General features: G+C 56.9%; 3 protein-coding genes and 1 long non-coding RNA gene across 12 annotated transcripts; 3 read left to right on the forward strand and 1 right to left on the reverse strand.

Moving 5' to 3' along the window:
* Positions 1–3,313: 3,313 nt before the first annotated feature.
* Positions 3,314–9,273, forward strand: ACHE (acetylcholinesterase (Cartwright blood group)). Of its 4 annotated transcripts, none has more exons than XM_030933327.1 (5): positions 3,314–3,426; positions 4,997–6,087; positions 6,437–6,921; positions 7,930–8,099; positions 8,931–9,273. In XM_030933327.1, exons 2-5 carry the CDS (start codon positions 5,020–5,022, stop codon positions 9,050–9,052), a joined length of 1,845 nt encoding a protein of 614 aa, XP_030789187.1. In that variant the 5' UTR covers positions 3,314–3,426; positions 4,997–5,019; the 3' UTR covers positions 9,053–9,273. The 4 variants fall into 4 exon arrangements, with proteins under 4 accessions (XP_030789187.1, XP_030789185.1, XP_030789188.1 ...); XM_030933325.1 differs by lacking the exon at positions 8,931–9,273 and adding an exon at positions 8,180–8,552; XM_030933328.1 differs by having other exon boundaries at positions 3,340–3,426; positions 5,000–6,087.
* Positions 9,274–9,582: 309 nt separating this feature from the next.
* On the forward strand, positions 9,583–10,598 carry UFSP1 (UFM1 specific peptidase 1 (inactive)). The gene has a single exon (XM_010377746.2). It carries the CDS (start codon positions 9,846–9,848, stop codon positions 10,476–10,478), a length of 633 nt encoding a protein of 210 aa, XP_010376048.1. The 5' UTR covers positions 9,583–9,845; the 3' UTR covers positions 10,479–10,598.
* Positions 10,599–10,656: 58 nt separating this feature from the next.
* On the reverse strand, positions 10,657–24,839 carry SRRT (serrate, RNA effector molecule). Of its 6 annotated transcripts, none has more exons than XM_010377743.2 (20): positions 23,823–24,839; positions 23,439–23,578; positions 17,922–18,050; positions 17,527–17,673; positions 17,088–17,276; positions 15,092–15,261; positions 14,789–14,973; positions 14,515–14,613; positions 14,313–14,430; positions 13,985–14,139; positions 13,591–13,652; positions 13,412–13,490; positions 12,908–13,096; positions 12,378–12,551; positions 12,146–12,299; positions 11,833–12,026; positions 11,463–11,619; positions 11,182–11,271; positions 10,942–11,068; positions 10,657–10,848 (listed from the first exon to the last, which is right to left on the reverse strand). In XM_010377743.2, exons 2-20 carry the CDS (start codon positions 23,558–23,560, stop codon positions 10,773–10,775), a joined length of 2,616 nt encoding a protein of 871 aa, XP_010376045.1. In that variant the 5' UTR covers positions 23,561–23,578; positions 23,823–24,839; the 3' UTR covers positions 10,657–10,772. The 6 variants fall into 6 exon arrangements, with proteins under 6 accessions (XP_010376045.1, XP_010376044.1, XP_030788598.1 ...); XM_010377742.2 differs by having other exon boundaries at positions 13,985–14,142; XM_030932738.1 differs by having other exon boundaries at positions 10,658–10,848; positions 11,182–11,283.
* On the forward strand, positions 11,589–12,681 carry LOC115898294. Its single transcript, XR_004058010.1, has 2 exons — positions 11,589–11,717; positions 11,807–12,681. It is a non-coding gene; the product is annotated as an uncharacterized LOC115898294 (long non-coding RNA).
* Positions 24,840–25,966: the final 1,127 nt, after the last annotated feature.

Consider the following 25,966-nt stretch of genomic DNA (forward strand, 5'->3'; position numbering starts at 1 on the left):
ACTAATTTTTTGTATTTTTAGTAGAGACGGGGCTTCACCATGTTAGCCAGGATGGTCTCGATCTGCTGACCTCGTGATCCGCCCGCCTCGGCCTCCCAAAGTGCTGGGATTACAGGCGTGAGCCACCGCGCCTGGCCTATTATTATTATTTTTGAGATGGAGTTTTGCTCCTGTTGCCCAGGCTGGAGTACAATGGCGTGATCTCTGTTCACTGCAACCTCTGCCTCCCGAGTTCAAGCGATTCTCCTGCCTCAGCCTCCTGAGTAGCTGAGATTACAAGCATGGGCCACCACGTCCAGCTAATTTTTTTGTATTTTTAGTAGAGACGGGGTTTCTCCATGTTGGTCAGGTTGGTCTTGAACTCCCAACCTCAGGTGATCCACCCGTCTCGGCCTCCGGGATTACAGGTGATCCACTCCGCCTCAGCCTCCCAAAGTGCTGGGATTACAGGGGTGAGCCACCGCACTCAGCCTCTATTATATTTTGTTAAAGCCATTATTTGGTTTTTGGTCTCATACAGCTGAACTGAATATTAACCAATAAATAGAGGAAATACGAATCTTTTTTGTTAGAAGATGTGGATCAAGGTCTGTAATAGAAGTGGGGTTCCCTGCCAGGCATGGTGGCTCATGCCTGAAATCCCAACACTTTGGGAGGCTGAGGCTGGAGGATCACCTGAGGTCAGGAGACTGAGACCAGCCTGGCCAACATGGTGAAACCCCACCCTGCTACAAATACAAAAATTAGCCAGGCGTGGTGGCAGGTGCCTCTAGTCCCAACCACTCAGGAGGTTGGGACAGGAGAATCCTTGAGCCCAGGAGGCAGAGGTTGCAGCGAGCTGAGATGGCGCCATTACACTCTAGCCTAGGTGACAGAGCGAGACCCTGTCTAACAAAAAAAAAAAAAAAATTTTTTTTTTTAAATTGGGGCTTCCTGCCAAGATGGGAGACAGAGATAAAAGAGGGGTAGGGGGATTCTCTGAATTGGCAGAACTGGCAGTAGAAGCAAGGCTGATTCCTGGATAAAAAGAAATGGTTAGAGAAGAAATGGGAAAAATCAAGGACATCCCTGCAGTGACAGCTGTTGAGGGTGGGGTCCTAGAGGATGCTGGGAAGTTTACTATGCTAGACTATGTAGGGAAAGGCCTCCTGGCTTGACAGGTTAGGTGCCTGTGTTGACAAAGGTTGCTGAGAGCTCAAGGCGAAAAGAGGGATAGTTCCAGGAAATGATAACCCTGGTGATAAACTGTCCCTGCCCTCCCTATCTTCATTGTACAGGCCTAGAAACTTGTGACGACAGAGGTTAGGTGACACCTGCGTGGCACAGCTCGTCTGGAGGGTGATAGGGAAAGCCTTTATCACTAGCAGGGTCAAAATTCCCTAAAGCCTCAGGACTTGGGCAGGCCTCAGCACACTCGTTCATAGTTTGTTTCCATCATTTTATTTTTTTGCTGAGAAGGGAGTCTCGCTATGTTGCCCAGGCTGGTCTCCAACTCCTGGACTGAGGTGATCCTCCCGCCTCGGCCTCCCAGAGTGCTGGGATTACAGGCACTGCACTAGGGGCCGCACCCGGCCCCATCATTTTAATGATTCATAATTACCACGCTTAGAAACCTGCCTCAGATCCATTCCCCCCGCAGCAACACCCACCGTCCATTCTCCTGTCCCCTGCACCCATGCACAGCCCTTAACACCTGATCTTCAGGGATCTCAACTAGGGCACACGGTCTAGCCGGTGGGGAGCCTTCAATTAGTGCGGCTAGGACGCTGAAGGCCGGATGCAGGGAGCCTCGGTGTCCAGGCAGGAGATCTAGGGTTGCCTGAGATTGGGGCGGGGAGAGCCGGAGACAGTGGGCACAGATGGCGAGGGGTTCATCTCCCCAACACCCCCAACCCAGCTCAGTCTCCAAGACCCAAGCGGCTGCTTTTTGCGCCACCTGGCGGCCGTCTCCAGCGAGCAGAGTGCGAGTGTCCGTGCCTGCGGGACCCGGTTCCCGTGGGGCTGGCAGGCGTGGGGCGCGCCCAGCTTGGAAAGCCGTGAACCGCGCGGCCAGGGACGGGCAAGACTCCGGATTCAACCCCTGCGAGGCCCCGAGACCCAGCGCTCGAGGTACCAAGTGGCGGCGCACGCGTGCCCGGGGCGCTGCGGGGCGCGAGGCGGCCAGAGCGAGCGTGCGCGCACGCGCCCATCCCACGCCGCTCCCCGCACCGCCGCGCGCGCGCACGCACGCCCCGACGCTGGCCTGCGCCGGCCGCTCTCCCACGCGGGGTCCTGAGGGTTCCAGAGCCCGCAGCCTCCGGAAAGCGGGCGCCGCGCGGTATTGCCGCCTGCACCTCGGGCTTGGGGACCCTGCTGCAGCAGCCCTGTCCACACGGGTGACCTCCTGGAGGGCGGGGCGGGGGGCAATCTGCGCGGGTCAGGCCCCTTGGAGCAGGCTAGGGGCGCCCGGGCCAGGCCGCTCCCACCTGCCAGCAGTGCGGCCAATGAATGCTAGGCCTGGTGATGTCATGCCCCGACCTGACCCTGGTGACGGACGAAAGTCCGAGGTCACCCGTCAGGGAACCAGCGCAGACCCACCCGCGGGGATTCCAGAAGTTTCCACTGCCACCGCGGAGTGCGGCCTCGACCCGCAGCCTTGCGCGTGCCACCACTCTGGCCTGTCTTCTCAGGTGTCCCCGAGTCACCCTTTCCTCCCCCGGGAGTCTCCTGTCTCCATGCCCTCCCACCTCATTTCCACTCGCGATCCCATGTTTACACCTCCATTCCCACAGGTGTTCCTTCATCCCCAGGAGTGTCCCACGTCACCTTTTCTGCACCAGTGCCACCTGGACCCCTAACGGGACAGTCCTCGGCCACACTCCCACATACCTCTCCAACCATGCCACCCCTGTCTGTGTCGTGGCGGGGGATGCATGGCCCCTTGGCCTTGCGCTAACTTCCCCAGCCTCAAGCGAGACCGTCAGGGTGTCCAAGTGTGTCCGTCCGTCTGTGAAAGTCGGTCCCTGCGTTTGTCTGTGCCTGTCGCTGCATGAGGTCGTCCGTCTGCGCGTGTCTGTCTCCACGGGCTTCTGTCCGTCTGTCTGTCACGTGGGTGTCTGCTCCGCCGTTGCAGGTCTTTGGGTCGCGTCTGTCACTGCGCGTTTGTCGTCGGTCGGCGTCTGGCACTGGAGTGCGTCTGGGCCCCGGGGTCTCCGGGTCTCGGCTCCGAGGGAGGGAGAGAGAGGGGAGGTGGCCGCCCGGGGAAGCGGGGAGGGGCGGGGGCGGAGACAGTGGGCGGGGGCGGGCGGGGGCGCTGTGCAGCCCGCAGGGGGTGTGTGCGGGGGGCCGGAGGCGGCGGCTGTCAGAGTCGGCTCAGCCTGCGCCGGGGAACATCGGCCGCCTCCAGCTCCCGGCGCGGCCCGGCCCGGCCCGGCTCGGCCGCCTCAGGTGAGTCTCCCTCCCCGCCCGGGACTCTCCTTCCGGCCCGCGTCCGGGGCACCGTGCGCTCCCTGAGGGGTCCAGGCCCCCCTAACGGGACGGCTCCCGCGTCGCCGGGCCTGCCCAGCGCCGCCCTCCACTGCCCCGCACTCGTCGGGAACTCTTCCCCGGCCGCCTCACACTCACCGACGCCCACGCAGGAGCCCAAGCCCGCGGGGACGGCCGCCGCCTCTGCGCTCCGATTCCCGCGGGGACCCTCGAGCGCCCTTTCCCCGATCGCTCCCTAGTCCGGGGCCACTGGAAGACACCCCCTGACTGGGGCGGTACCCGAGCTGCGCAGGTTCCCGGCGCCGGGCTGGGCACCCCCATCCACAAGGCCACAAGCCCAGCGCCCCTGCGCAGCGCCCCTGCGCAGCGCCCCGCAGAGGCCCCCTCCCAGGCCCAGGACGCCCCCTCCCGCGGAGACTCCATCTCTATTTTTTGGGAAGGGAAGGCTCAGCGGAAGCCCCGAGTTATAATTAGCGCCACTTGGGTTTCCTAGTTAATCTCCAGCAGCATCACCACCCCTAGCTCAGGACAGTGGGGGCTGGGCGAGGGGTGACCGGCGGGAGAGCGGGGGAGTTCCCACCCGGGGAATTTTGATCCTTTGGCTGGAGATGCCGGAACCGTAACAGCTGCTGCCCCCAAAATAGCGCCCCCGCCCCTGCAGCCGGGGATCTCCGGAGCCCTGGGAACACAAGCGTCCCGGCTCGCCCTTCAGGCGGCTCTGCAAGGCCCTTGAGCCCCCAGTCCCCCACCCCAAGTTCCCGGCTCCCGGTTCCCGGCTCGGGGCGGGGAGCGCCGACCTTTTCTCGGTCTCTACTGCCCTCCGCCGGCGGCGGCGTGCACGGCAGCTTCAGACGGATGGGGGGCTCTCGAGTCCTGGGGGACACGGGCTGGCTAGCCTGTTTGCTGGGGCTGGGCTGGGAACGTGCGCAGCTGATGGGAACCCGCGGGCATCAGTGCTCGGTGCCAGACATTGGATGAGACGGGGCAGGGTTGGGTGGGGAGTGGACTAGGCAGGATTTGGGGGACCCCGGGACCTAAGGCTTCCACACCCTGAATGCCCAGCCCACCGTCCCCCAGGGCCCCGGGCCTGGCCAACGCAGGAGAGCGGGGCTGCGCCTTCAGGCCGCAGCAAGCTCCCCCAGCGGCGCCGCCCGTCCGTGAGGCCGCGCCCCTGTCGGGTGGCCTGTGAGTGGACTGAGGCCTCTGGTGCCCGCACTGCACGAGCTGGGCTCGGCCCAGTTCCGGGAAGAGGTGAGGGCGGTGGACCCCTGGGGGGTAGAGAGAGTGCTCCTCTCTGTTCCCTTCATTTGTCTGGATGTAAGTGTCTGCCTGATCTCCGTCCCCTCCTGCCTGATGGCCTGTGTCCTTGTCTCTGCCTGTCTCCTTCTCTCCCTCCCTGTCTCCCCTCATCTTTGCCAACCTGCCCCACCTCCTCTGCAGCTGAGCGATAACCCTTGGGCCGACCATGTCCTAATCTCCTCCCTCCTGGCTTCTCGACCGACCCTTCACCCTTTCCCTTTCTTTCTCCCAGCAGACACTGCCTGCCCTGCAGCCATGAGGCCCCCGCAGTGTCCCCTGCACACACCTTCCCTGGCGTCTCCACTCCTTCTCCTCCTTCTCTGGCTCCTGGGAGGAGGAATGGGGGCTGAGGGCCGGGAGGATGCAGAGCTGCTGGTGACTGTTCGTGGGGGCCGGCTGCGGGGCATTCGTCTGAAGACCCCCGGGGGCCCCGTCTCTGCTTTCCTGGGCATACCCTTTGCGGAGCCACCCATGGGACCTCGTCGCTTTCTGCCACCGGAGCCCAAGCAGCCTTGGTCAGGGGTGGTAGATGCTACAACCTTCCAGAGTGTCTGCTACCAGTATGTGGACACCTTATACCCAGGTTTTGAGGGCACCGAGATGTGGAACCCCAACCGTGAGCTGAGCGAGGACTGCCTCTACCTCAACGTGTGGACACCATACCCCCGGCCTACATCCCCCACCCCTGTCCTCGTCTGGATCTATGGGGGTGGCTTCTACAGTGGGGCCTCCTCCTTAGACGTATATGATGGCCGCTTCTTGGTACAGGCCGAGAGGACTGTGCTGGTGTCCATGAACTACCGGGTGGGAGCCTTTGGCTTCCTGGCCCTGCCCGGGAGCCGAGAGGCCCCAGGCAATGTGGGTCTCCTGGATCAGAGGCTGGCCCTGCAGTGGGTGCAGGAGAACGTGGCAGCCTTTGGGGGGGACCCGACATCAGTGACACTGTTTGGGGAGAGCGCGGGTGCTGCCTCAGTGGGCATGCATCTGCTGTCCCCGCCCAGCCGGGGTTTGTTCCACAGGGCCGTGCTGCAGAGCGGTGCCCCCAATGGACCCTGGGCCACGGTGGGCATGGGAGAGGCCCGCCGCAGGGCCACACAGCTGGCCCACCTTGTGGGCTGTCCCCCGGGTGGCACTGGTGGGAATGACACAGAACTAGTAGCCTGCCTTCGGACACGACCAGCGCAGGTCCTGGTGAACCACGAATGGCATGTGCTGCCTCAAGAAAGCGTCTTCCGGTTCTCCTTCGTACCTGTGGTAGATGGAGACTTCCTCAGTGACACCCCAGAGGCTCTTATCAACGCGGGAGACTTCCATGGCCTGCAGGTAACTAGTGACTGGTGGGGGTGAAGCTGGCTCCTCTGGGTCCCAACAGTCCCTCCCCTCCCCACAGGGACCCCACAGGCATGAGGGCTTCCCTAGACCCATTCCCAGAAGTCCCAGAAGTCCTCCCTGAAGGCTCAGATCCCAGGGTGGTCAGCAGGGCAGACACAAAAGCCACCATGGGTCTATTTTCTGTTTCTCTGAGTCCCTCGCCCGATTTCGTCCTCTCTCTGTCCATGGTTCCAGGTCTGTAATTGTTCATCTCTCTGGCTCTTTGTCTGTCCATCTGTTTCTGTCTACTTGTCTGTCTGTGCCTGTCCCTCCATCCCACTCCCCTTTCCCTCACCCCCAGGTGCTGGTGGGTGTGGTGAAGGATGAGGGCTCATATTTTCTGGTTTATGGGGCCCCAGGCTTCAGCAAAGACAACGAGTCTCTCATCAGCCGGGCCGAGTTCCTGGCCGGGGTGCGGGTCGGGGTCCCCCAGGTAAGTGACCTGGCAGCCGAGGCTGTGGTCCTGCATTACACAGACTGGCTGCATCCCGAGGACCCAGCACGCCTGAGGGAGGCCCTGAGCGATGTGGTGGGTGACCACAATGTCGTGTGCCCCGTGGCCCAGCTGGCTGGGCGACTGGCTGCCCAGGGTGCCCGGGTCTATGCCTACGTCTTTGAACACCGTGCCTCCACGCTCTCCTGGCCCCTGTGGATGGGGGTGCCCCACGGCTACGAGATCGAGTTCATCTTTGGGATCCCCCTGGACCCCTCTCGAAACTACACCGCGGAGGAGAAAATCTTCGCCCAGCGACTGATGCGATACTGGGCCAACTTCGCCCGCACAGGGTCAGCAGTGCAGAGGGAGAGGAGGCTGGGGAGGACAGGAGTCAGGGGCGGGGAGACACACAAAAAGAGGCAGACACACAGAGACAGAAAGGATGGGTAGGACGGGCAGGATAGGACAGCCAGAGAGGGACATGCTCACAAAGAAGATAAAAGGGGAGAGCAAAAGAAAGGAGACAGAGTAGGCAGAGGAGGTCTTGCAGAGGCAGACAGAGGCAAAGAAAAGTGAGGAAGAGACGAGATAGACACGGGGGGATGAGCCTCACCCCTGTAATCCCAGCCCTTTGGGAGGGCAAGGTGGGAGGATCCCTTGAGGCCAGGAGTTTGAGACCAGACTGGACAACATAACAAGACCCTGACTCTTGAAAAAAAAAAAAAATACAAAACTTAGCCAGGTATAGTGGCTCGTGCCTGCAGTCCCAGCTACTTGGGAAGCTGAGGCAGGAGGATTGCTTGAGCCTGGGAGGTTGAGGCTGCAGTGAGCTATGACGGTGCCACTGCACTCCAGCCTGAGCGACCCTATCTCTAGGAAAAAAAAAAAAAAAAGACGGCAGACCAAGACAAAGCAGTTGGAGCTGGATTAAATCAAACCAGTGATGATTCACTAGCAGTGACACATTCTCTCACACACACACCTGTTTACCTGGATCAAGAAGAGGACAATGAAATCTAGCATCGGATGGTGGTTGTTAAAAAATGTGATGTTTGTAGACATAGGACCCGTCCTGGTTATTTAGGAAGGGCTTAAGACATCCTAACCATTTTTTTAGTGGGAGAAACAAAGATGGAACAGAAAAGCTGAGGGAAACGGAGAGGAGACAGGGAGCATAGGCGGAAGGGAAGACCCCATGAGCGGGCACACTGGAGAAGGGAAAGAAGTGACTTGGTGGTGGGAGGGAGGGGACGGGCTCTCTGGGGCTCTCCGCAGAGCTGAAGAGTCCGGGTCCCGTGGGGTTGGGGGCCGCCGCCTCCCACTGCCCGTCTGGACTGAGCCTTCCCTTCCTTCCGCAGGGACCCCAATGAGCCCCGAGACCCCAAGGCCCCGCAATGGCCCCCGTACACGGCGGGGGCTCAGCAGTACGTGAGTCTGGACCTGCGGCCGCTGGAGGTGCGGCGGGGGCTGCGCGCCCAGGCCTGCGCCTTCTGGAACCGTTTCCTCCCCAAATTGCTCAGCGCCACCGGTACGCAGGGGCCAGCGGGCAGCGGCTGGGAGGAGGGGAGTGGGAGCTGGCCAGGTGTAACCCCTCTCTTCTCCCCCTAGCCTCGGAGGCTCCCAGCACCTGCCCAGGCTTCACCCATGGGGAGGCTGCTCCGAGGCCCGGCCTCCCCCTGCCCCTCCTCCTCCTCCACCAGCTTCTCCTCCTTCTCCTCTCCCACCTCCTGCGGCTGTCACCACAGCCTCTTCCCCTAGGGCCACAGAGGCCCCTCCTCTAATGAGTGGTCGGACAGTGGGGAAGGGCCCCACTCAGGGATCTCAGACCCAGTGACCCCTCCCTCCTCAAACCAAGAGACTCACACTGGACAGGGCAGGAGGAGGGGACTGTGCCTCCCACCCTTCTCAGGGACCCCCACGCCTTTGTTGTTTGAATGGAAATGGAAAAGCCAGTATTCTTTTATAAAATTATCTTTTGGAACCTGAGCCTGACATTGGGGGGAAGAGGGAGGCCCTGGGCTGGGTAGCACCCCCCATTGGGCTATAACGGTCAACCATTTCTGTCTCTTCTTTTTCCCCCAACCTCCCCCTCCTGTCCCCTCTGTCCCCCTGTCTTCCGGTCATTCTTTTCTCCTCCTCTCTCCTTCCTGCTGTCCTTCTCTGGCCCCGCCTCTGCCCTCATCCTCCCTCTCGTCTTTCGCACATTCTCCTGATCATCTTGCCACCGTTCCACGTGGTCGCCTGCATTTCTCCGTGCGTCCTCCCTGCACTCATGCCCCCACCCACCCGCCCAAATGTCCGATCCCCGACCTTCTTCGTATCGTCCTCCCCCGCGCCTCGCCGGGCGCCCTGGCCACAGACACGCTCGACGAGGCGGAGCGCCAGTGGAAGGCCGAGTTCCACCGCTGGAGCTCCTACATGGTGCACTGGAAGAACCAGTTCGACCACTACAGCAAGCAGGATCGCTGCTCAGACCTGTGACCCCGGCGGGACCCCCAAGTCCCCCGCTCCGCCCGGCCTCCTAGCTGTATATACTATTTATTTCAGGGCTGGGCTATAACACAGAGAAGCCCCAGACCCTGCCCATCCCCACTCCACCCCCGACGTCCCCCGGGGCTCCCGGTCCTCTGCATGTCTCGGACTGAGCTCCCTCCCCCGCGGTGCCTTCGCCCCTCTGGGCTGCCAATAAACTGTTACAGCCACGGGAGTGTGCGCAACTAGGGAGCTAGGGGTAGGGGCAGAACGCCGGAATCACGGGGGCCGAGTCTATGCAGGAGCGGGGCTGCAGGTCAAGAAACAGGCGAGCTCCGAGGTGGCCCCAAGGCGCCTGCTCATTCCAGCGAACGCCAATCCCCCGCCCTGCCCCGCCGGGCGGAGCTCGCGCCTGCGCAATGAGGCCCGCGGGTCGGCAGGCTGGCACAGCGGAGGGGCGGAGGGGCGGAGGGGCGGAGGGGCGGAGGGGCGGAGGGGCGGAGGGGCGGAGGGGCGGAGGGGCGGAGGGGCGGAGGGGCGGAGGGGCGGAGCGCGGCAGAGCATTGTGGGAGCACCTGGGTCGATGCCGCTAGGTGGTTGCCGCTTGCTGCCTGCGGTGATCAACGAGGCTCGGGGAGCGCGTCCCCAGCCTGCGCGCCAGTCCTGCGGCAGCTGACCAAAGACCCGGAGCCGAAAGGAAGTCTTGGGGCCTGAGGTCGCTCCGCGCCGCTAGGAGGACGCTGTGCCTGGCCTGGGACCTCCGCTCCCGCCCACCGCCCTGGAGCTGCTGAGGGACGTCCACATGGGCCTGCCTCCGCCAAGCCGCGGCCCCGCCCGCCTGGCGCTGCTCTCGGGCCACTACCTCTACTACCACTACGGCTGCGATGGCCTAGACGACCGCGGTTGGGGCTGCGGTTACCGCACTCTGCAGACGCTGTTCTCGTGGCCGGAGGGCCAGCCCGCAGGTGTACCGGGACTGGCCGCCGTGCAGGCGGCCCTGGAGGACATGGGCGACAAGCCCCCCGGCTTCCGGGGCTCCCAGGACTGGATCGGCTGCGTGGAGGCCAGCCTCTGCCTCGCTCACTTCGGAGGGCCCCAGGGGCGCCTCTGCCACGTACCCCGGGGAGCGGGGCTGCACCAGGAGCTGGAGAGGCTTTACTCCCACTTCGCAGGGGGCGGGGGCCCAGTCATGGTTGGGGGGGACGCGGATGCCAGGTCTAAGGCCTTGCTGGGAATCTGCATCGGGTCAGGCACGGAAGCCTATGTCTTGGTATTGGACCCTCACTACTGGGGCGCTCCAAAAAGCCCCAGTGAACTACAAGCTGCTGGGTGGGTGGGCTGGCAAGAGGTGAGTGCAGCCTTTGACCCCAACTCCTTCTACAACCTGTGCTTGACCAGCCTTAGCTCCGAACAGCAGCAGCACACCTTGGACTGAGGGCAAAGTTACAGAACTGAGATTCTCGGGTCCCAGACAGGCACCTTTGTACCTCCCACTGGTGTCCCTGCAGAGCCTGGCGCTTTTGACATCAATAATAAAAGTGGCAGGGCTGAGCAACACCTCAGGAGTTACTGTGGAAGGATGGGGGAAGTATGTAACACACGAGAGTCAGGAACCCTGTGGAAGTGCTTTTATTGGCAGTAAGGCTGATCGTACAAAAAATTCTCAGAGCTGGATGGGACAAGGTAGTCACGAGTATGGATGATACAGGAGTGAGGAACGGTGGACAGTTCAAAAGAAATCAACATCGTCTGGGGCATCCAGGTCCCGATATTCCACAATGGCCCTTGGGTCTCCCCGAACCATCCTGTGAGATGAGAGGTAAAGGATGACAGCTGGGGGCTCCCAAAAGGGAGTTTGCAGGCAGCAACAAAGCTTGGGTGTCTGCCCTCCTCCTTACCTGTTGCGAGGTTTCCCAGGATAACCTCCCTGGCCTCGGAAAGCATCGTAGTTCCCTCGACCAGCACCGTATGGGGCATGGGGGTATGGAGGGCCTCCTGTGGGGACTGCAGGGCGGACAGCACCAGCTATGACAGAGATTAGTGTTGAGTTGCAAAACTATGTCCTCAACTCTATCCTCTGTTTCCTTCTCCCAACGCCACACACTCACCAAGCCCCTTCATCTCCCTCCTGTACTTACCTCCATAGCCCAAGATCGGGGGCCGGGGCTGACCGTAGGGCATCAGGCCCTGGGGAGTCTGGTGTGGGTAGGGGAGTCCCGGGGTCAAACCTGGGGGGAGTACAACACGGACAGGGACATGAATTACTGCGGGGACGGGAGGGGGATGGGTACAATTGACTTCTAGGGCTATGGCCTGAGGATGGGGCAGAAACTTCTCGGGGTGACATGTTAAAGAGAAACGGCAGTCCCTGGGTAATCAAGGGAGAAGGGACATGTGACCTTCATAAATCGTATCTTACTCTGGGCAGGGCCAGGTGGTTGGGCTGGCTTGATCTCAGGCAGAGCTGGGCGCTTGGCATCAGTGAGGAAGTTGTTAAAAAACGCCACCTCCTTTTTCACTTCCTCAATTTTCTCTGCATGCTTGTTGAAGATATGTTTGCGCACAAACTCAGGACCCTGGGTGGAGAGAGGAGAGGGGTCAGGACAGCCAGGTAATGGTTGCCTGGCTCCCAGGCCCGACCTGGAAGGATTTCCAGCTCCCATCTGCCAGTCCAGTGAGTTCCCCCACCCCTGCCCAGGCCTTTAGGGGGCTTCCTGTCTTTTAGGGGGCTTCCTGTCTCAACTCCACCTCCCACCACCGTAGCACGGCCATTCTCCAACATCCCAGACCTTGAATTTCTTGCCACTGAGAGGACACAGCCACTTATCCTTGCCCAGTTCCTGCGTGTTGGAGGTGACGAACTTCTCCACTTCCTGCTCTGGGTCTTTGCGCCCCATCTTCTGGGCCTCTTCCTCTGACAGCGACTCTCGCACACTCAGCAACGGCGTGAGCTTCTCCTCAAACGTCTTCTGCCACTCCAGCACTGTGGTTTGGGAACAGAGGAAGGAAGGTTGGGAAGGGAGCCGGAAGGAAGGATGGTGGCAAGGGTCTGGAGGAGCGAGGCCAAGGGCAGCCGGCGACAAAGGGGAACCTGGAGCTCACCTTCCCCGTGACTGATGCGGTTGGGTGGCATGGGCCCCCGAACGTGGATGATGCCACAACGATTGGGCATCTCGTCCTCGTTGGGGTACTCACAGGTGTTGTAATAATCCAAGGAATGCACAATGCGCAGGTAAAGGAGGAGCTTGTCCAAGACCTAAGGGAAGTGAGTGTGAGTGCTCAGCTCCTGCCCTCACCACCTGAGCCCCCACGTGCCCCACGCTGCCACTGGCACCTTGATCAACTTCTCATCCCGCTCCACGTTGATCTCTGCCGGGTTCCCTTCCTTAGGAGGCTCCTCAGGAGGGGCGCCCCCGCTGCTCCCCAGCAGCTCCTCCTCTTCGGCGCTCACTTCCTCGATCAGGTAGTCGGTGATATTCTTCAAGATCGGGTTTTGTGAGGGCAGGCTCTGGTGGGAGGAAGACAGGCAAGTAAGGCAGAGAAGGACCTTCAGGGGAGGTAACCTGAGACCTACCACAAGTGAAAGAGCGAGGGAACAAGAGTTCACTGGACATAACTGGCGCCTTTTGCCCCCTTGAGATTTGTCTTCATTTTAGCTTTTGTTCCACCCCAGCCACAAATGATCACTAGCATTCCCCCATTCTGCTGGAAGCTGGAGAAGGTGCTACCCACACAGGAAGGGACAAATGAGTGAGCAGGCGAGTGGGTGCAAGGGCTTAAAGCTACAGATAGGTGAAGTCAGAGGTGCCCACAGCAGAGGCACCATCAGCTGCTTCTGACAAAGTACTCTGGGGAGTCACTGACCGTTGGCAGGGGAGGTGTCCCTGGTTCCGAGGCCCAAAGCTGGGTCCTGTCGTCCAGCGTGTGGATCAGCTTGGCCGCCAGCTTGATGTCGTTGCGCACAATCTGCTTGTGCTGGGTGATGCCATTGATATTGCGAACGCGCCGGGTCAGGTCCCTGTTCACACCAGGGCTCAGCTCGCACTCCCGGAGCTGGAGGGCACATGTCATTGGAAGCTTATCCCACTTACCCCACTTGCCAGAGAAGTAGCAGCTCTAAGACCCTCCCATCTTGAGCACCAGCGATTGATCAGATTGAGCACTGCGAGCTCCCTGGGGACGGGGACCACATAGGTCCTGTCCATGGTAACAGCCCTAGAGCCTTGCCCAGAGACAATGTAGGCAGACGAAACGGTCAAAGAGGATGTAGAACAACTAGACTATCAGATGAACAAAGTCATGCAGAGGTCCCGTGGGGCACAGAGAGCCTCCCTTCCTCTTCCCCAAAGTCCCACCCCCAGCACTCACTCGGATGTTCTGCAGGTTCCAACAGATCTCTTTAATGTTAACACTGCGGTCGAAGGTCACCCAGCCACGACGGAAAAACCTACACAAGAAAGAAAATGTTAGCGCAGTCAAGCAAGAGAATTGGTGTTGGCCATTAACATTCCCCTGCATTTTTCCCTCCAACGCACCGAGTTACTCACCTCCTCTCTGGCTGGGGCTCTGAGAGCGCCACCCGCATAAAGCCTGGGTACCTTTTACAAAGCTGCAAGAAGCAGAAAACCAGCCCCATGTAGTGACTCAAGGATTCATTCGCTTCTTCCTCCAATCCCCCATTGTCCTCAGAACCCTAGGACTAACTGCTCTGTCACTCTTCCCATCCTTGGGCAGGGAAAACCCACTAAAGGGCTTCAGAACACCAGCACCTGAAAGCCAATGGCGTGATCAGGACTAGTCCTCAAGAGGCCATGGGCCCTGGGGAACGGGCCTCCCTAGCAGGTGAAACGGGGGCATCTGTCACAGGCAGGGCCCCACTGCCTTCCCTCTGCCCTCCACTTCTCCATTGGCCCTGCCCTGACTCCATGGGTCCCCACTCACGGAGATGATCTCAGCCCGGGAGATGTTGGGCGCAATGTTGCGCATGAAGAGGGAGCAGGTCTTATGCAGCGGCCGCGGCTTGCACTCCAGCCCAGCGGCATCCTTGGGCTTCTCCCATTCTTCTTCCTTGGGCTTCTCCTTCTCCTTGAGCGCTTCTTCTGGGCAGGAACGGGTAGGAAGGAGTTGGTGCGTTTTTATTACTGATTTTGGTGGGGAGAATAGAGAAGCTTTCCCCTAAAAGCCACCCTCCCTCCCACATCAACATCACCAACCTCTCACCTCCCCACCCACATTAGAATGCACTTTAGAAGCAGAAAAGAAACCCTACCGGCCTCCTCCTTCTCCTCCTCAGCCTGGCCGCTCTCTGACTCTGACTCGGACTCCGACACACTGCCCTCATCAAAGCTGTCGTCCCCGCTGTGCTTCCGGTTCCGCTTCTTGCTACTCTGAGCAAGCCACAGCAGAGGGGACAAGTCAGTGTGCCAGGACCCCAGCAACGACACTCTGATCCCAGGCCACAGACACCTCACCTTTTTGGCTTCTTTCTCAGAGTCTTCTTTCTTCTCTTCCTTGTCCCCATCACCCTCCGACTTCTTTGTTTTGTCATCATTAGAACTGTCGTTCTCAGACTATGGGAAGAGACAACCACTGGGGATGTCAAACTTCCCCTTCCACCTTTATCAGAGGGCCCCCACCCCGACAGCTGAGGCCACAGGTTCATTTTCCCCACCCCTCCCAGAACACAGCCCCCCACTTGTAGCTCCTTTGGACCCCGAGGCAGCACTAGAGGCCCGGCGCTCGGACCTGCTTGCCGTCTTCCTTCTTCTCGTCCTTGTCATTTGTTTTACGCTCCCCATCCCCAAGGCCTGCTCCAGCCCGTCCTTCCTCTTTCTTGCCGGGCTCCCCAGGCTTTCCTGCCTGCTCCTCCTCCTCCTCCTGCTCCAGGATGCGGAGATCATTCTCTGTGCCTCCTTCCATCTTAATCACAGCTGCCAACAAAGGGAACAGAGTTCACAGCCCCAGGGCCCTGGCTCCTGTCAACCCACGTCTACCTGGTCCCCAGATACACCCACCCCAGATGCCTGCCACCCCTTCAAATCCACACACCTGCATCCAGCATCTTGACGATGGCATCAGCTTTGTCTATGTCCAGGAGAAGGTTATCAAACCAGCCAGTCTCCATGAGGGACAGGAAGACCCTCAGACGGTTTTGCAGGCCCCCCCGGGCCTCCTGCCGACGCTTCCCCACCTCATCTGGGTGGTACTTAGACCGAAACCTGGGAACGAAGTGGGGGAGGGAAAGACAAAACAATTACTGGAAGCCAAAGCCAGGATGTGGGAAGGGGCCCAGGAAAGACAGGGCATAGCCCCCATCCTCTCACACCCATAAAAGGTCATCAAAACAGAGAGATTAGGGGATAGGGGTGCACTAGAACCACCCAACACCCCAAAAGGAACCAGAAGCTGTGCTCTGAGAAGATCTGGGGGAAAACCAGGAACTAAGAGCTCTGGATTTGGGAAGACCAATGACTACAGGGGGACGCCAGGGTTGGAGAGGCAGATTTACCACTTTAAGTCTCTGGGAAATGCTAACTAGTCAAAAGGTGTCATTTCCCAAAGCTTCAGAGAGGAAGGCTCAGGAAATAGCAGGCCCTGAAGAACCTCCCTCTCCTCACCAACCCCAAACTGCAGTCATTCAAAAACTGCTCCCGCCAACTCCCTCCACCCCGAGGTGGAAGACAGGGGGCCAGATAGCAAAAGCCCAGAGGCAGGGCACCTTTCTCCACCCGAGGGAAGATAAGCAAGACGGTGAAGGGACAGGAAAGACCGAAGGGAGAGACTGGAGTGCCCTTTAGAGCCTCAGGTCCTGCCCACAGGGGAGAGAGAGGAGAGGGCTGGAAGGTTAGGGAGGAAAAGAAAAATAAAACATTCAAATAGGACCTCAGGGGGAAAACAGAAGAAATGAGGAGTATGAGGAAAAGGGGAAAGGGAGGAAAGGGGAGAGTGTGAGAAAGTCCCAGAAACCAAAACAAAGGGAAAAACTAAAGAGAGAGAAACTGAAAAAACCAACAGGGCGGAAGGCAGTGTTAGGCAGGGAGCAAGAACAGGGACAGAGAAGAATGAAAGTGCGTGAAAGATTAGGACAAAGACACAGAGCAATTTGAGAGGGGACAGCGAAGACAGAACAGAACCACGAGTGGGGCGGAGGAGGAAAGGAAAGCCGCAGGCATCACCTCCAGGATCTTTACCTTGGCCGCTTGGTCAAACAGAGCTCAAGATTTAACTAGCGGCGCCCAGGGCCCATGCTGGCTGGTGGGCCACCGGCTGGCTCCTGGCTGGGCGCCCGGCCGAGATGCCCTGCCCCGCGGGACTCCGCAGTGGGGCCTGACTGGCTAGCTGCCTGAGCAATCACATTCAGCTAAACCGCTGCATTGTGCACAGCAGTGCCCTGCCTGTCTGCCTGGCCGGGGCCGCGCAGCTCAGCCCAGGGGCTCATGTATGGGCTGGGTATGGTGGGGGTGGAGGTGGGTTTGCTCCGAGCTCCGTCGATGAGCGGGTGTAGTTCCCAGTTCTGGCTCTTTTCAAGGAGGAGGAGCAGAAAGAGGATGAGGAGGAGGAGGAGCAGGAAGGGGGGAAAAGATGGTTGATTAAAATTAAAACATCCACAAAAGGAAAAAAAAATTAAAATTCTTTTTCTGTCAAACGACCCTGAGATCTTTGCTTTTCCTGTCTGGATTCACTCGTCGCTTTAGGAGGACGCCACAGCCACACGGGGTCCTGGTGATCAGGGATGACAATGACCCAACACCAGCAAGTGGGAAGCGGCCTGTTTGCTGCCTCAAGGGGCCAGGTGGCTCTGGCCTGCTGCCTGGAGATGTCCCACTCTCTGAGGACAGCAGGACAGGAGATAGGGCAGGGTGGGGGCAGTGGCAGTCGCTGAAGTGACGGGGAGACCCCATCAGCCAATGCTGTCATACTTCCCGACCCCCGCCCCCAGAAAGTTCCGGACAGGGGAAACTGGGAAGAGGACAGGGCCGCGGCTCCACCAGCGGGGCCAGGGGGACATGCCAGGGCAGAGGTCCAGGGAAGCAGGGGCACTCACCACTCCTCATCTTTGTGCGCCAGGAAGAAATCCTGCATCTGCTGCCTCCGGAAATCCAGCTTATAGTCATTATAGCGCTTGACGGCCTCCGTCTCATCCACCGAGTCATCCAGGGAGAGGAGAAACTCCTTGAAGGTCTTCATCACAGGCGGCGGCACACCCAGATCGATTTCTGCGATGCTGCCCAGCCTGGAGGGGACCCCGGTCAGAAAGGCTTGGTTGTTGGGGAAGGGTTGGAGGCTACGGGGGCCAAAGTAGCTAGGTGCCCCCTCCTTTGCCCACCATGGGCATCACCCCAAACCCCAACAGCTACTACCCCCATCCCAGGGACATGTCTCTGTGGGCCTGACCCACTCCCTGGCTTCAGCCATGGCCTTCAGCAACCCCATCCATCCCCCAGGCCTATCAAGCCCCTTCTCCCGAAAAGCCCGGCCCTTACCTGGCCTGGATAGGCAGGACATGGTGCTGCATGATGTGGACGTCGGGGTGGCCCCAGGGCTGAGGGGGGCCATAAGTTGGGCCCCCACCCCCCCCAGCATAGGGCATCTCATAGCCACTGTGGTATGGGTCAGAGCTGTGCTCATCCCTGAGGGTGGGGGACACAAAAGTAAGGCAGAGAAGGGAGTCACCTCCCCAGAGCATGAAGGAGGACAGACAGACAGGGGTACACATAGCATGGTCTCCCAGACAAGGGTTTCAAGGGACAAAGAAACGATGGGTGATGGGAAGTTGAGAAAAGGAAATGACAAAGATTTAGGCACAGGTGAGGGGAGAAAGGGGAGGCCCAGGTGGAACTGAGGCGAAGGGGAGGAGAGGGAAACCACTCCATCTCACCAGTCTCGCCTCATGCGCTTCTGTGGCGGGCTGAGTTCATGGCGAGGTGGCGAGAAGCGCTCTCGCCGATTCCGGTCATAGTCCCGATATTCACCCCGACTACGGCGCTCACGGCCACGGTCCCACTCTCTAGAGGTAAGAACAAGTAACAAAAATTAAAGGCCGGGCACGGTGGCTCATGCCTGTAATCCAAGCACTTTGAGAGGCCGAGGCAGAAGATCACTTGAGGCCAGTTCAAGACCAACCTGGGCAATAGTGAGACCCCATCCCTATAAAAAATTTTTTATTTTTTAAAAAGGTAACAATAATTAAAGATACAGCTGGATATGCCACAGCCACGCTCTTAAACAGGCCCTTCTTACACCCTGAGATACCAGACTAAAAACCCTACAATTATAAAACTTCACTCCTAACAGAAAAAGATTTTTCTCTAGTCGGGGCAAGCCACTGCACTCCAGTCTTGGCAACAGAGACCCTGTCTCAAAACAAAACAAAACAAAGATTCTTGTCTAACTCCATGAGTTCAGCCAATACCCAAGAACTGATGGTTCTCCAACTGTTCTCTCAGCCTGGCCTTCCGCCTGAGCTCCAGACCCACACGAATCACCCCTGCTACAGGCCCGTTCACGGGCAGGAGGTCGGGGCTGCGGCAGGCTTCGATTGCAACAGTGCATTCAGCCCGGGTGACAGAGGGAGACCCTGTCTCTAAAAATAAAAAGAACTTTATTAAAATCATCCCCCACTAGAAGTCCATCACCCCCTCAAATTCAACCTGTCAGAATCAAGCCTATTTGGCCGGGGACGGTGGCTCACGCCTGTAATCCAAGCACTTTGGGAGGCCAAGACAGGTGGATCACAAAGTCAGGAGATCAAGACCATCCTGTGAAACCCAGTCTCTACTAAAAATACAAACAAAATTAGCCGGTTGTGGTGGCGGGCGCCCTTAGTCCCATCTACTCAGGAGGCTGAGGCAGGAGAATGGCGTGAACCTGGGAGGCGGAGCTTGCAGTGAGCTGAGATCGCACCACTGCACTCCAGCCTGAGCAACAGAGCAAGACTCTGTCCCCCGCAAAAAAAAAAAAAAAAAAACAGAATCAAGCCTATTCATCCCACCATTATGGGTCCAAATGTCTTTTCTTCCCCCCGCTCCCCACTCTGCTGTAACAGAACAGCATCTCTCCCCAGCTGTCATTCACTACCCTCACCGCTAATTACTGCACCTGCTAATCCTCTGCCTCAAAGCCTATCAAAGCTGTCCCACACTCTGCCATTCCCACACAACCTGTCCTAGTCCTTGTCCTTGTCCAGTGTGGCTCCTGCACCCCTGGCTGCCCACCTGCTTCTGGTCTCTCGCTTCTGTCTCCCCACTGGCAGGCGGACCTTCCTCAAACACAAGTCTCATCACATCACACCCTTACTTCAATGCCAGTAAGCAACACTGTTGTTTTAACTTGGGCTCCTGGCTGTCACTCCAGCCTCTCGACCAGTCACCAGCCTCCCCACTAGTCACCAACCTCCCAACCAGTCACCAGCCTCCCCCATCCTCATCTTCTTCTTCTTTTTCTTTGGAGACAGTCTCACTCTGTCACTCAGGCTGGAGTGCAGTAGCGCAACCTCACTCTCGCCTCTGCTCCTCTGCCTCCTGGGCTCAAGCAATTCTCCTGCCTCGGCCCCTTAATACTCTTAAAAATGACTGAGGACATCAAAGAGTTTCTGCTTATGTGGGTTACATCTATCAATACTTACTATATTCAAAATTAAAACAAAATGTTCCAAAACCTTCATTTTTAAATTACACAGTAAGATGAAATAGATCACGTTTTTATGAAAAGTGATTATTTTCCAGAAAAATTCTGGTGAGAAAAAGTGGCATTGTTTTTACATTGTCACCAGTCTCTCCAAGTTCTGGCTTTGTAGAGGATAGCTTCTACACTGAATCTGTTGAGATATTCCATTCTACTTGAAAAAGGAGGCAGGCTGGGCATGGTGGCTCACATCTGTAATGAATGCTAGCACTTTGGAAGGCCAAATCAGGTGGATTGCCTGAGCCCAGGAGTTCAAGACCAGGCTGGGGCAACATGGTGAAACCACCTTTCTACTAAAAATACAGAAATTAGCTGGCTGGCTAGAAGTGGTGGCTCACTCCTGTAATCCCAGCACTCTGGGAGGCCAAGGCGGGCAGATCACTTGAGGTCAGAAGTTTGAGACCAGCCTGGCCAACATGGCAAAACCCTGTCTCTGCTAAATACACAAAAATTAGCCAGTCATGGTGGTAGGCACCTGTAATCCCAACTACTTCGGAGGCTGAGGTGAGAGAATCGCTTGAACCCAGGAGGCGGACATTGCAGTGAGCCCAGATCATGCCACTATACTCCAGGCTGGGCAACAGAGTGAGACTCCATCTCAAAAAAAAAAAAAAAGAGAAAGAAAAAAAAAAATTAGCTGGGTGTGGTGGCATACACTTGTAGTCCCAACTAATCAGGAGGCTGAGATGGGAGGATCACCTGAGCCTGGGGAAGTCAAGGCTGCAGTGACCCATGGCCATGACTGTGCCACTGCACTCCAACCTGGGCAACAGAGTAACACCCCATTTAAAAAAAAAAAAAAAAACAGAAAATCAGGCCTCACACTAATAAAGAGTTGAAAAAGCCTTTTCAGATTAACTGTAGACATTCATTTTGGATACTACCCAAAATTCAATAAGAAATTGGTTCTTTTTTTTTCTTTTCTTTATGCTACCTTGTCCAAGACGGAAGTAGTTTCTCACAGGCTAGTTAGAACCTTCAATCTGAAATAGTATCAGTGAATATTTCTTTCTCTGCTACATTAAAATGCACTCTTCTATCTTGCCCTTTGAATGGACTTTGGTATGTCTAACACAATATCAAAATGTATGCATCAGCATCACTGCCTATCCCACCAAAAAAGTCTTTACTTAATGGGAAGCTATCAAGCTCACATTAGCAGATAGAAGTTTTCCAAAATTTTAATTTCCTTTTTTTTTTTAGACATGCTATCTCTCTGTTGCCCAAGCTGGAGTGCAGTGGTGCAATCAAGGCTCACTCCCACCTAGGCCTCCCAGGCTCAAGCCATCCTCCCGCCTCAGCCTCCTGAGTAGCTGGGACTACAGGCATGTGCCACCACTCCCAGCTAATTTTTGTATTTTTTTGTACCGACAGGTTTCACCACATTGCCCAGGTTGTTCTCAAATTCCTGGGCTCAAGCAATCCACCCACCTTCTCCTCCCAAAGTATTGGGATTACAGGCATGAGCCACTGCGTCGGCCCAAAATTTTAATTTTCACTGGAAAGTTCTACTTCATCACTGGCAACAAATACTGACAGCTTACACTAAAGTAACAGGTTCTCAGTTCATTTTCAAGATGTCTGCCAAATACCCAAGCATGAACAATCACTGTTTGTCATTCATTCAAGTAAAAATAACATCCCATGGAAAAAAGCTGTTAGTTCAGCTCACTCAATCACATGCATACTCTTGCTCAAGACAACTAATGCAGGCCTGTAATCCTAGCACTTTGAGAGGCCGAAGCAGGTGGATCACTTGACTCAGGTCAGGAGTCCCAGCTACTCGGGAGGCTGAGGCAGGAGAATCGCTTGAACCCAGGAGGTGGAGGCTGCAGTGAGCTGAGATTGCACCACTGCACTCCAACCTGGGCAACACAGAGACATTTTATGTCAAAAACAAAGACATACAGTCAAGAGTCCAATTTAATCAAATTAAATGTTTTACTTTTTCATCAAGAACCATTGATGGAACTGGCCTTTTTTTTGAGACGTAGTCTTGCTCTGTCGCCAGGCGGGAGTGCAGTGGTGCGATCTCGGCTCACTGCAACCTCTGCCTCCCAGGTTCAAGTGATTCTCCTGTCTCAGCCTCCCAAGTAGCTGGGACTACATGTGCGTACCACCGCGCCTGGCTAACTTTTTCTATTTTTAGTAGAGATGGGGTTTCACAATGTTGGCCAGGATGGTCTCGATCTCTTGACCTCATGATCTGCCCGTCTTGGCCTCCCAAAGTACTGGGATTACAGGTGTAAGCCACCGCGCCCAGCCAGCTTTTTTTTTTTTTTAAACTCTTTGCTGTCACTGCCTTGATGTTTGCTAAAGCATCAGCAGTTTTACCCACCACTGCTATGGCACCATCAGTGGAAATGACAATAATATGTAAACATTACCACAAAAAATAATTTTAGCCTCGGAGACTCCCTATGGTCTGCGGATATCCTGAGAAACAGGACTCTAACCAAACTAGAATACGCTAAAAGCACACATTATGTCCACAACTCCAAGCTGTTCGTGTCACTCATGTCTGGGGAATTCCCACTTATCTTTCTAAGTCTAGCTAAGTGTCACTTTCCAGTGGGTCCCTGACACACCACCTCCAGCACCGCTCCCCTCCTTTAGAGATCTGTTCCCTTAATGCTTACCCTCTTTATAACTTCCGCTATGTATACTCATTTACAGAATACATCCATGGCCATTCTGAACCCCCAGGCCAAGCCCACGCTGTAACATCCTAAGGTCAATAACCACATCTTATAATCAATTAATCCAATCAGCACCACCCAATGAACTCTGAGATTTTAGGCAAAACAGTGACAAGAAACCTAATCATATACTGTCAGGGAAATAGTCTGACAACCTCTCCAGTCAGATCAACTCTACATTACTATTTTTCTGAAGCACTCTTCCTAAAACATAATTTACAAGCTGGGCAAGAGAGCAAGACTCTGTCTCTACAAAAAATAATTTTAGACCAAGTACTGTGGCTCACGCCTATAATCCCAGCACTTTGGGAGGCTTAGCCGGGTGAATCACCCGAGGTCAGGAGTTCCAAACCAGCCTGGCCAACAAGGTGAAATCCCGTCTCTACTAAAAATACAAAAATTAGCCAGGCATGGTGGCGGGTGCCTGCAATCCCAGCTACTCGGGAGGCTGAGGCAGGAGAATTACTTGAACCCCAGAGGCGGAGGCTGCAGTGAACCAAGATTGCACCACTGCACTCCAGGCTAGGCGACAGAGCGAGACTCTGTCTCGAAATAATAACAATAATAATTTTTAAAAGTTAGCCGGGCGTGATGGCCTCTCCCTGTACTCTCAACTTCTCAGGAGGCTGAGGCAGGAGGATCGGTTGAGCCCAGGAGGTGGAAGCTGCTATGACTGCACCAATGCACTCCAGCCAGGGCAGAACAAGACCCCATCTCCATAACAAAACAAAAAGAAAGCAAAAAAGCACGTTTTTCGTGCATGTATAAACAGTGCTTCTTCATTCTCAAACTCTTAGCTCTATTGCTCTGATCTGCAGAGAATTTCAAAAACCAAGCCACACAACAAATAGGCTGTTACTTGGCCAACAACAAATAGGCTGAACAACAGCAAACGATCCAATGAGCCATTTCATAGGGTTTGCCCTCATAAAAATTACAAGGGGGAAAAAGAAAAGCGACGCGGGTAGAGTGAAACGGCGTTAAATGCGGACAAGAAGTTAAAAACGGTTCACCTGTCATTCCAATCGTCCCCTCGACGTCTTTCATCTCTCTCGCGGGAACGGTCGTAGTCGCTGCGCTCTCTTCTGAACTTGTCTCTGCGCCTTCGATCGTACTCGTCATCACTGTCACCCATGGCGCGGTCTGAGGGGGCCTGGAGACCGGGGAGGGGCGGTCAGGGTGGTGCAAAAGGACAAGCGGAGGAAGAGATCGTCCCTCGCGGGCACCTCGCCTGCTTCCCTCCCGCCAAGGCCAGCCCTCCGCGGCCCCCACCATCCTGGGCCTGAGGACGCGGCTCCAACGCTTCCACTCGCCCCGAGGGTCTCCCCGCACGCCCCCGGGGCCCCCGGTTCCTCTCCCGCCCCAGCGGGACCCCCCAGGCTCCTCCCCTCCCCCACCTGGGAGCGGCCGCGGCCGTTGGACTCGCGCTCGGACGGGCTGGATTTCAGGGCGACCTGGGCCGCGGGCGCCCGACGAGGACGACGAGGAGGGCGAGACGAAGACGGAGCTCTTGGTTACAGGGCCGAAGAGAGGGGAACAAAAGTGGGACAACCAAGGATGGGCGGTAGCGAGCGCGGCCCGCGCTGCGCCAGCGTCACCCACGCCTCCGAGGCACAAAGCTCCCCCCTCGCGGCCCGAACTGGAACTAACAAACCGAGAGCGATGGGCGGGGAAAGCAGGGCGTGACGGGAAGGGGCTGGGTTCTCGCAAGTCTCGCGCGGCTTTTCGAGACGAGAACGGCTCGAATTTTAGGAACTACGGGAACTCGGCTGGGCCAAGCGCGGCCTCGAGGGGCGAAGGAGCCCTCTGGGCGCGAAGGGAGAGCTTCCGAGGGCCAAAGTCGAGGAGCGCGCGACCCCGGATGTGTGGGGGGGTCTGAGCCAGTTCTCATCCAGCCATGTTCTCCCTACGGGCCTCCTGACGTCACCGGGGGTGGTTTCGTCCTCTCCTCGGGCAGGATGTGGACTTGGGAAGCGCGTTTAGGGCATGGAAGATGGAAGCAACCATTTTAAAGCATCGTCTCCCACCATTTTCTGCTCCAAATATCCAGCCAAAATTGGGTGCCACAGTGCGCACTAAATGCAAAGTCCACCATTCCTGATCTTCCTCGACAAAGACGCCCCATCTTTAAGTAAAATTGGTAGATCTCAGTTTTAACCCCACTCAGTACTTCGGTGATATAGGCTGTAAGTTAAGGCCGGAAACAGTATGGACCGCCCACATTCAGTGGACTGCCACCCCCTGGAGTAACACCAAGGCCCCTCTCAGAATTGAGTGTGAGACCTAATAGGAAGGCCAGCTGAGGTGACTCACGCCTGCAGTCCCAGCTCTTTGGGAGGCCGAGGTGGGAGGATCACTTGAGCCCAGGAGTTGAAGACCTGCGTGGGCAACATAGAAAGACCCCTTTACAGAATATTTAGGGCCAGGCACAGTGGCTCACACCTGTGATCCCAGCACTTGGGAAGGTTGAGGAGGGAGGACTTGAGCCCAAGAGTTCAGGACTAGCCTGGGCAACATAGCAAGATCCCATCTACGCACAAAAAAATAATAACTGGGCTTGGTGGGATGCCCCTGTGGTCCTAGCTACTGGGGAGGCTAAGCCAGGAGGACTGTTTGAGCCCAGGAGTTCAGGGCTGCCTTGAATTGCACCACTGCACTCTAGCCTGGGGAACAGAGTGAGACCCTGTCTCAAAATAGATACATATAGGAAATCTTGCCTCCTCCCTGAGGCATGCTTGCTCCCAGCACTGAGAGGTGGGTAGTGACAGATTACGAGTTGTCAAAAAAAACTGGACCTGAGCCAAAAAGATCCAGGTTCCACCATTTAAGAACCATGCAATCGGCCGGGCGCGGTGGCTCAAGCCTGTAATCCCAGCACTTTGGGAGGCCGAGGCGGGCGGATCACAAGGTCAGGAGATCGAGACCATCCTGGCTAACACGGTGAAACCCCGTCTCTACTAAAAAATACAAAAAACTAGCCGGGCGAGGTGGCGGGCGCCTGTAGTCCCAGCTACTCGGGAGGCTGAGGCAGGAGAATGGCGTGAACCCAGGAGGCGGAGCTTGCAGTGAGCTGAGATCTGGCCAGTGCACTCCAGCTTGGGTGACAGAGTGAGACTCCGTCTCAAAAAAACAAAAACAAAAACAAAAAAAAAAAAAGAACCATGCAATCTGGGGGAGTCACTCTCAGCTCTGGCATCCTCACATGTAAAAATGCAGACAGTGGCCGGGCGCGGTGGCTCACGCCTGTAATCCCAACACTTTGGGAGGCCGAAGCGGGCAGATCACTTGAGGTCAGGAGTTTGAGACCAGCCTGACCAACATGGTGAAACTCCATCTCTACCAAAGAGCCAGGCGTGGTGGCTCACACCTGTAATCCCAGCACTTTGGGAGGCCGAGGTGGGTGGATCACAAGGTCAGGAGATCAAGACCATCCTAGAGTGAAATCCTGTCTCTACTAAAAATACAAAAAATTAGCTGGGCATGGTGGTGGGTGCCTATAGTCCCAGCTACTCGGGAGGCTGAGGCAGGAGAACGGCATGAA

Source organism: Rhinopithecus roxellana, chromosome 6 (assembly GCF_007565055.1).
Source record: "Rhinopithecus roxellana isolate Shanxi Qingling chromosome 6, ASM756505v1, whole genome shotgun sequence".
Classification (NCBI taxonomy): domain Eukaryota; kingdom Metazoa; phylum Chordata; class Mammalia; order Primates; family Cercopithecidae; genus Rhinopithecus; species Rhinopithecus roxellana.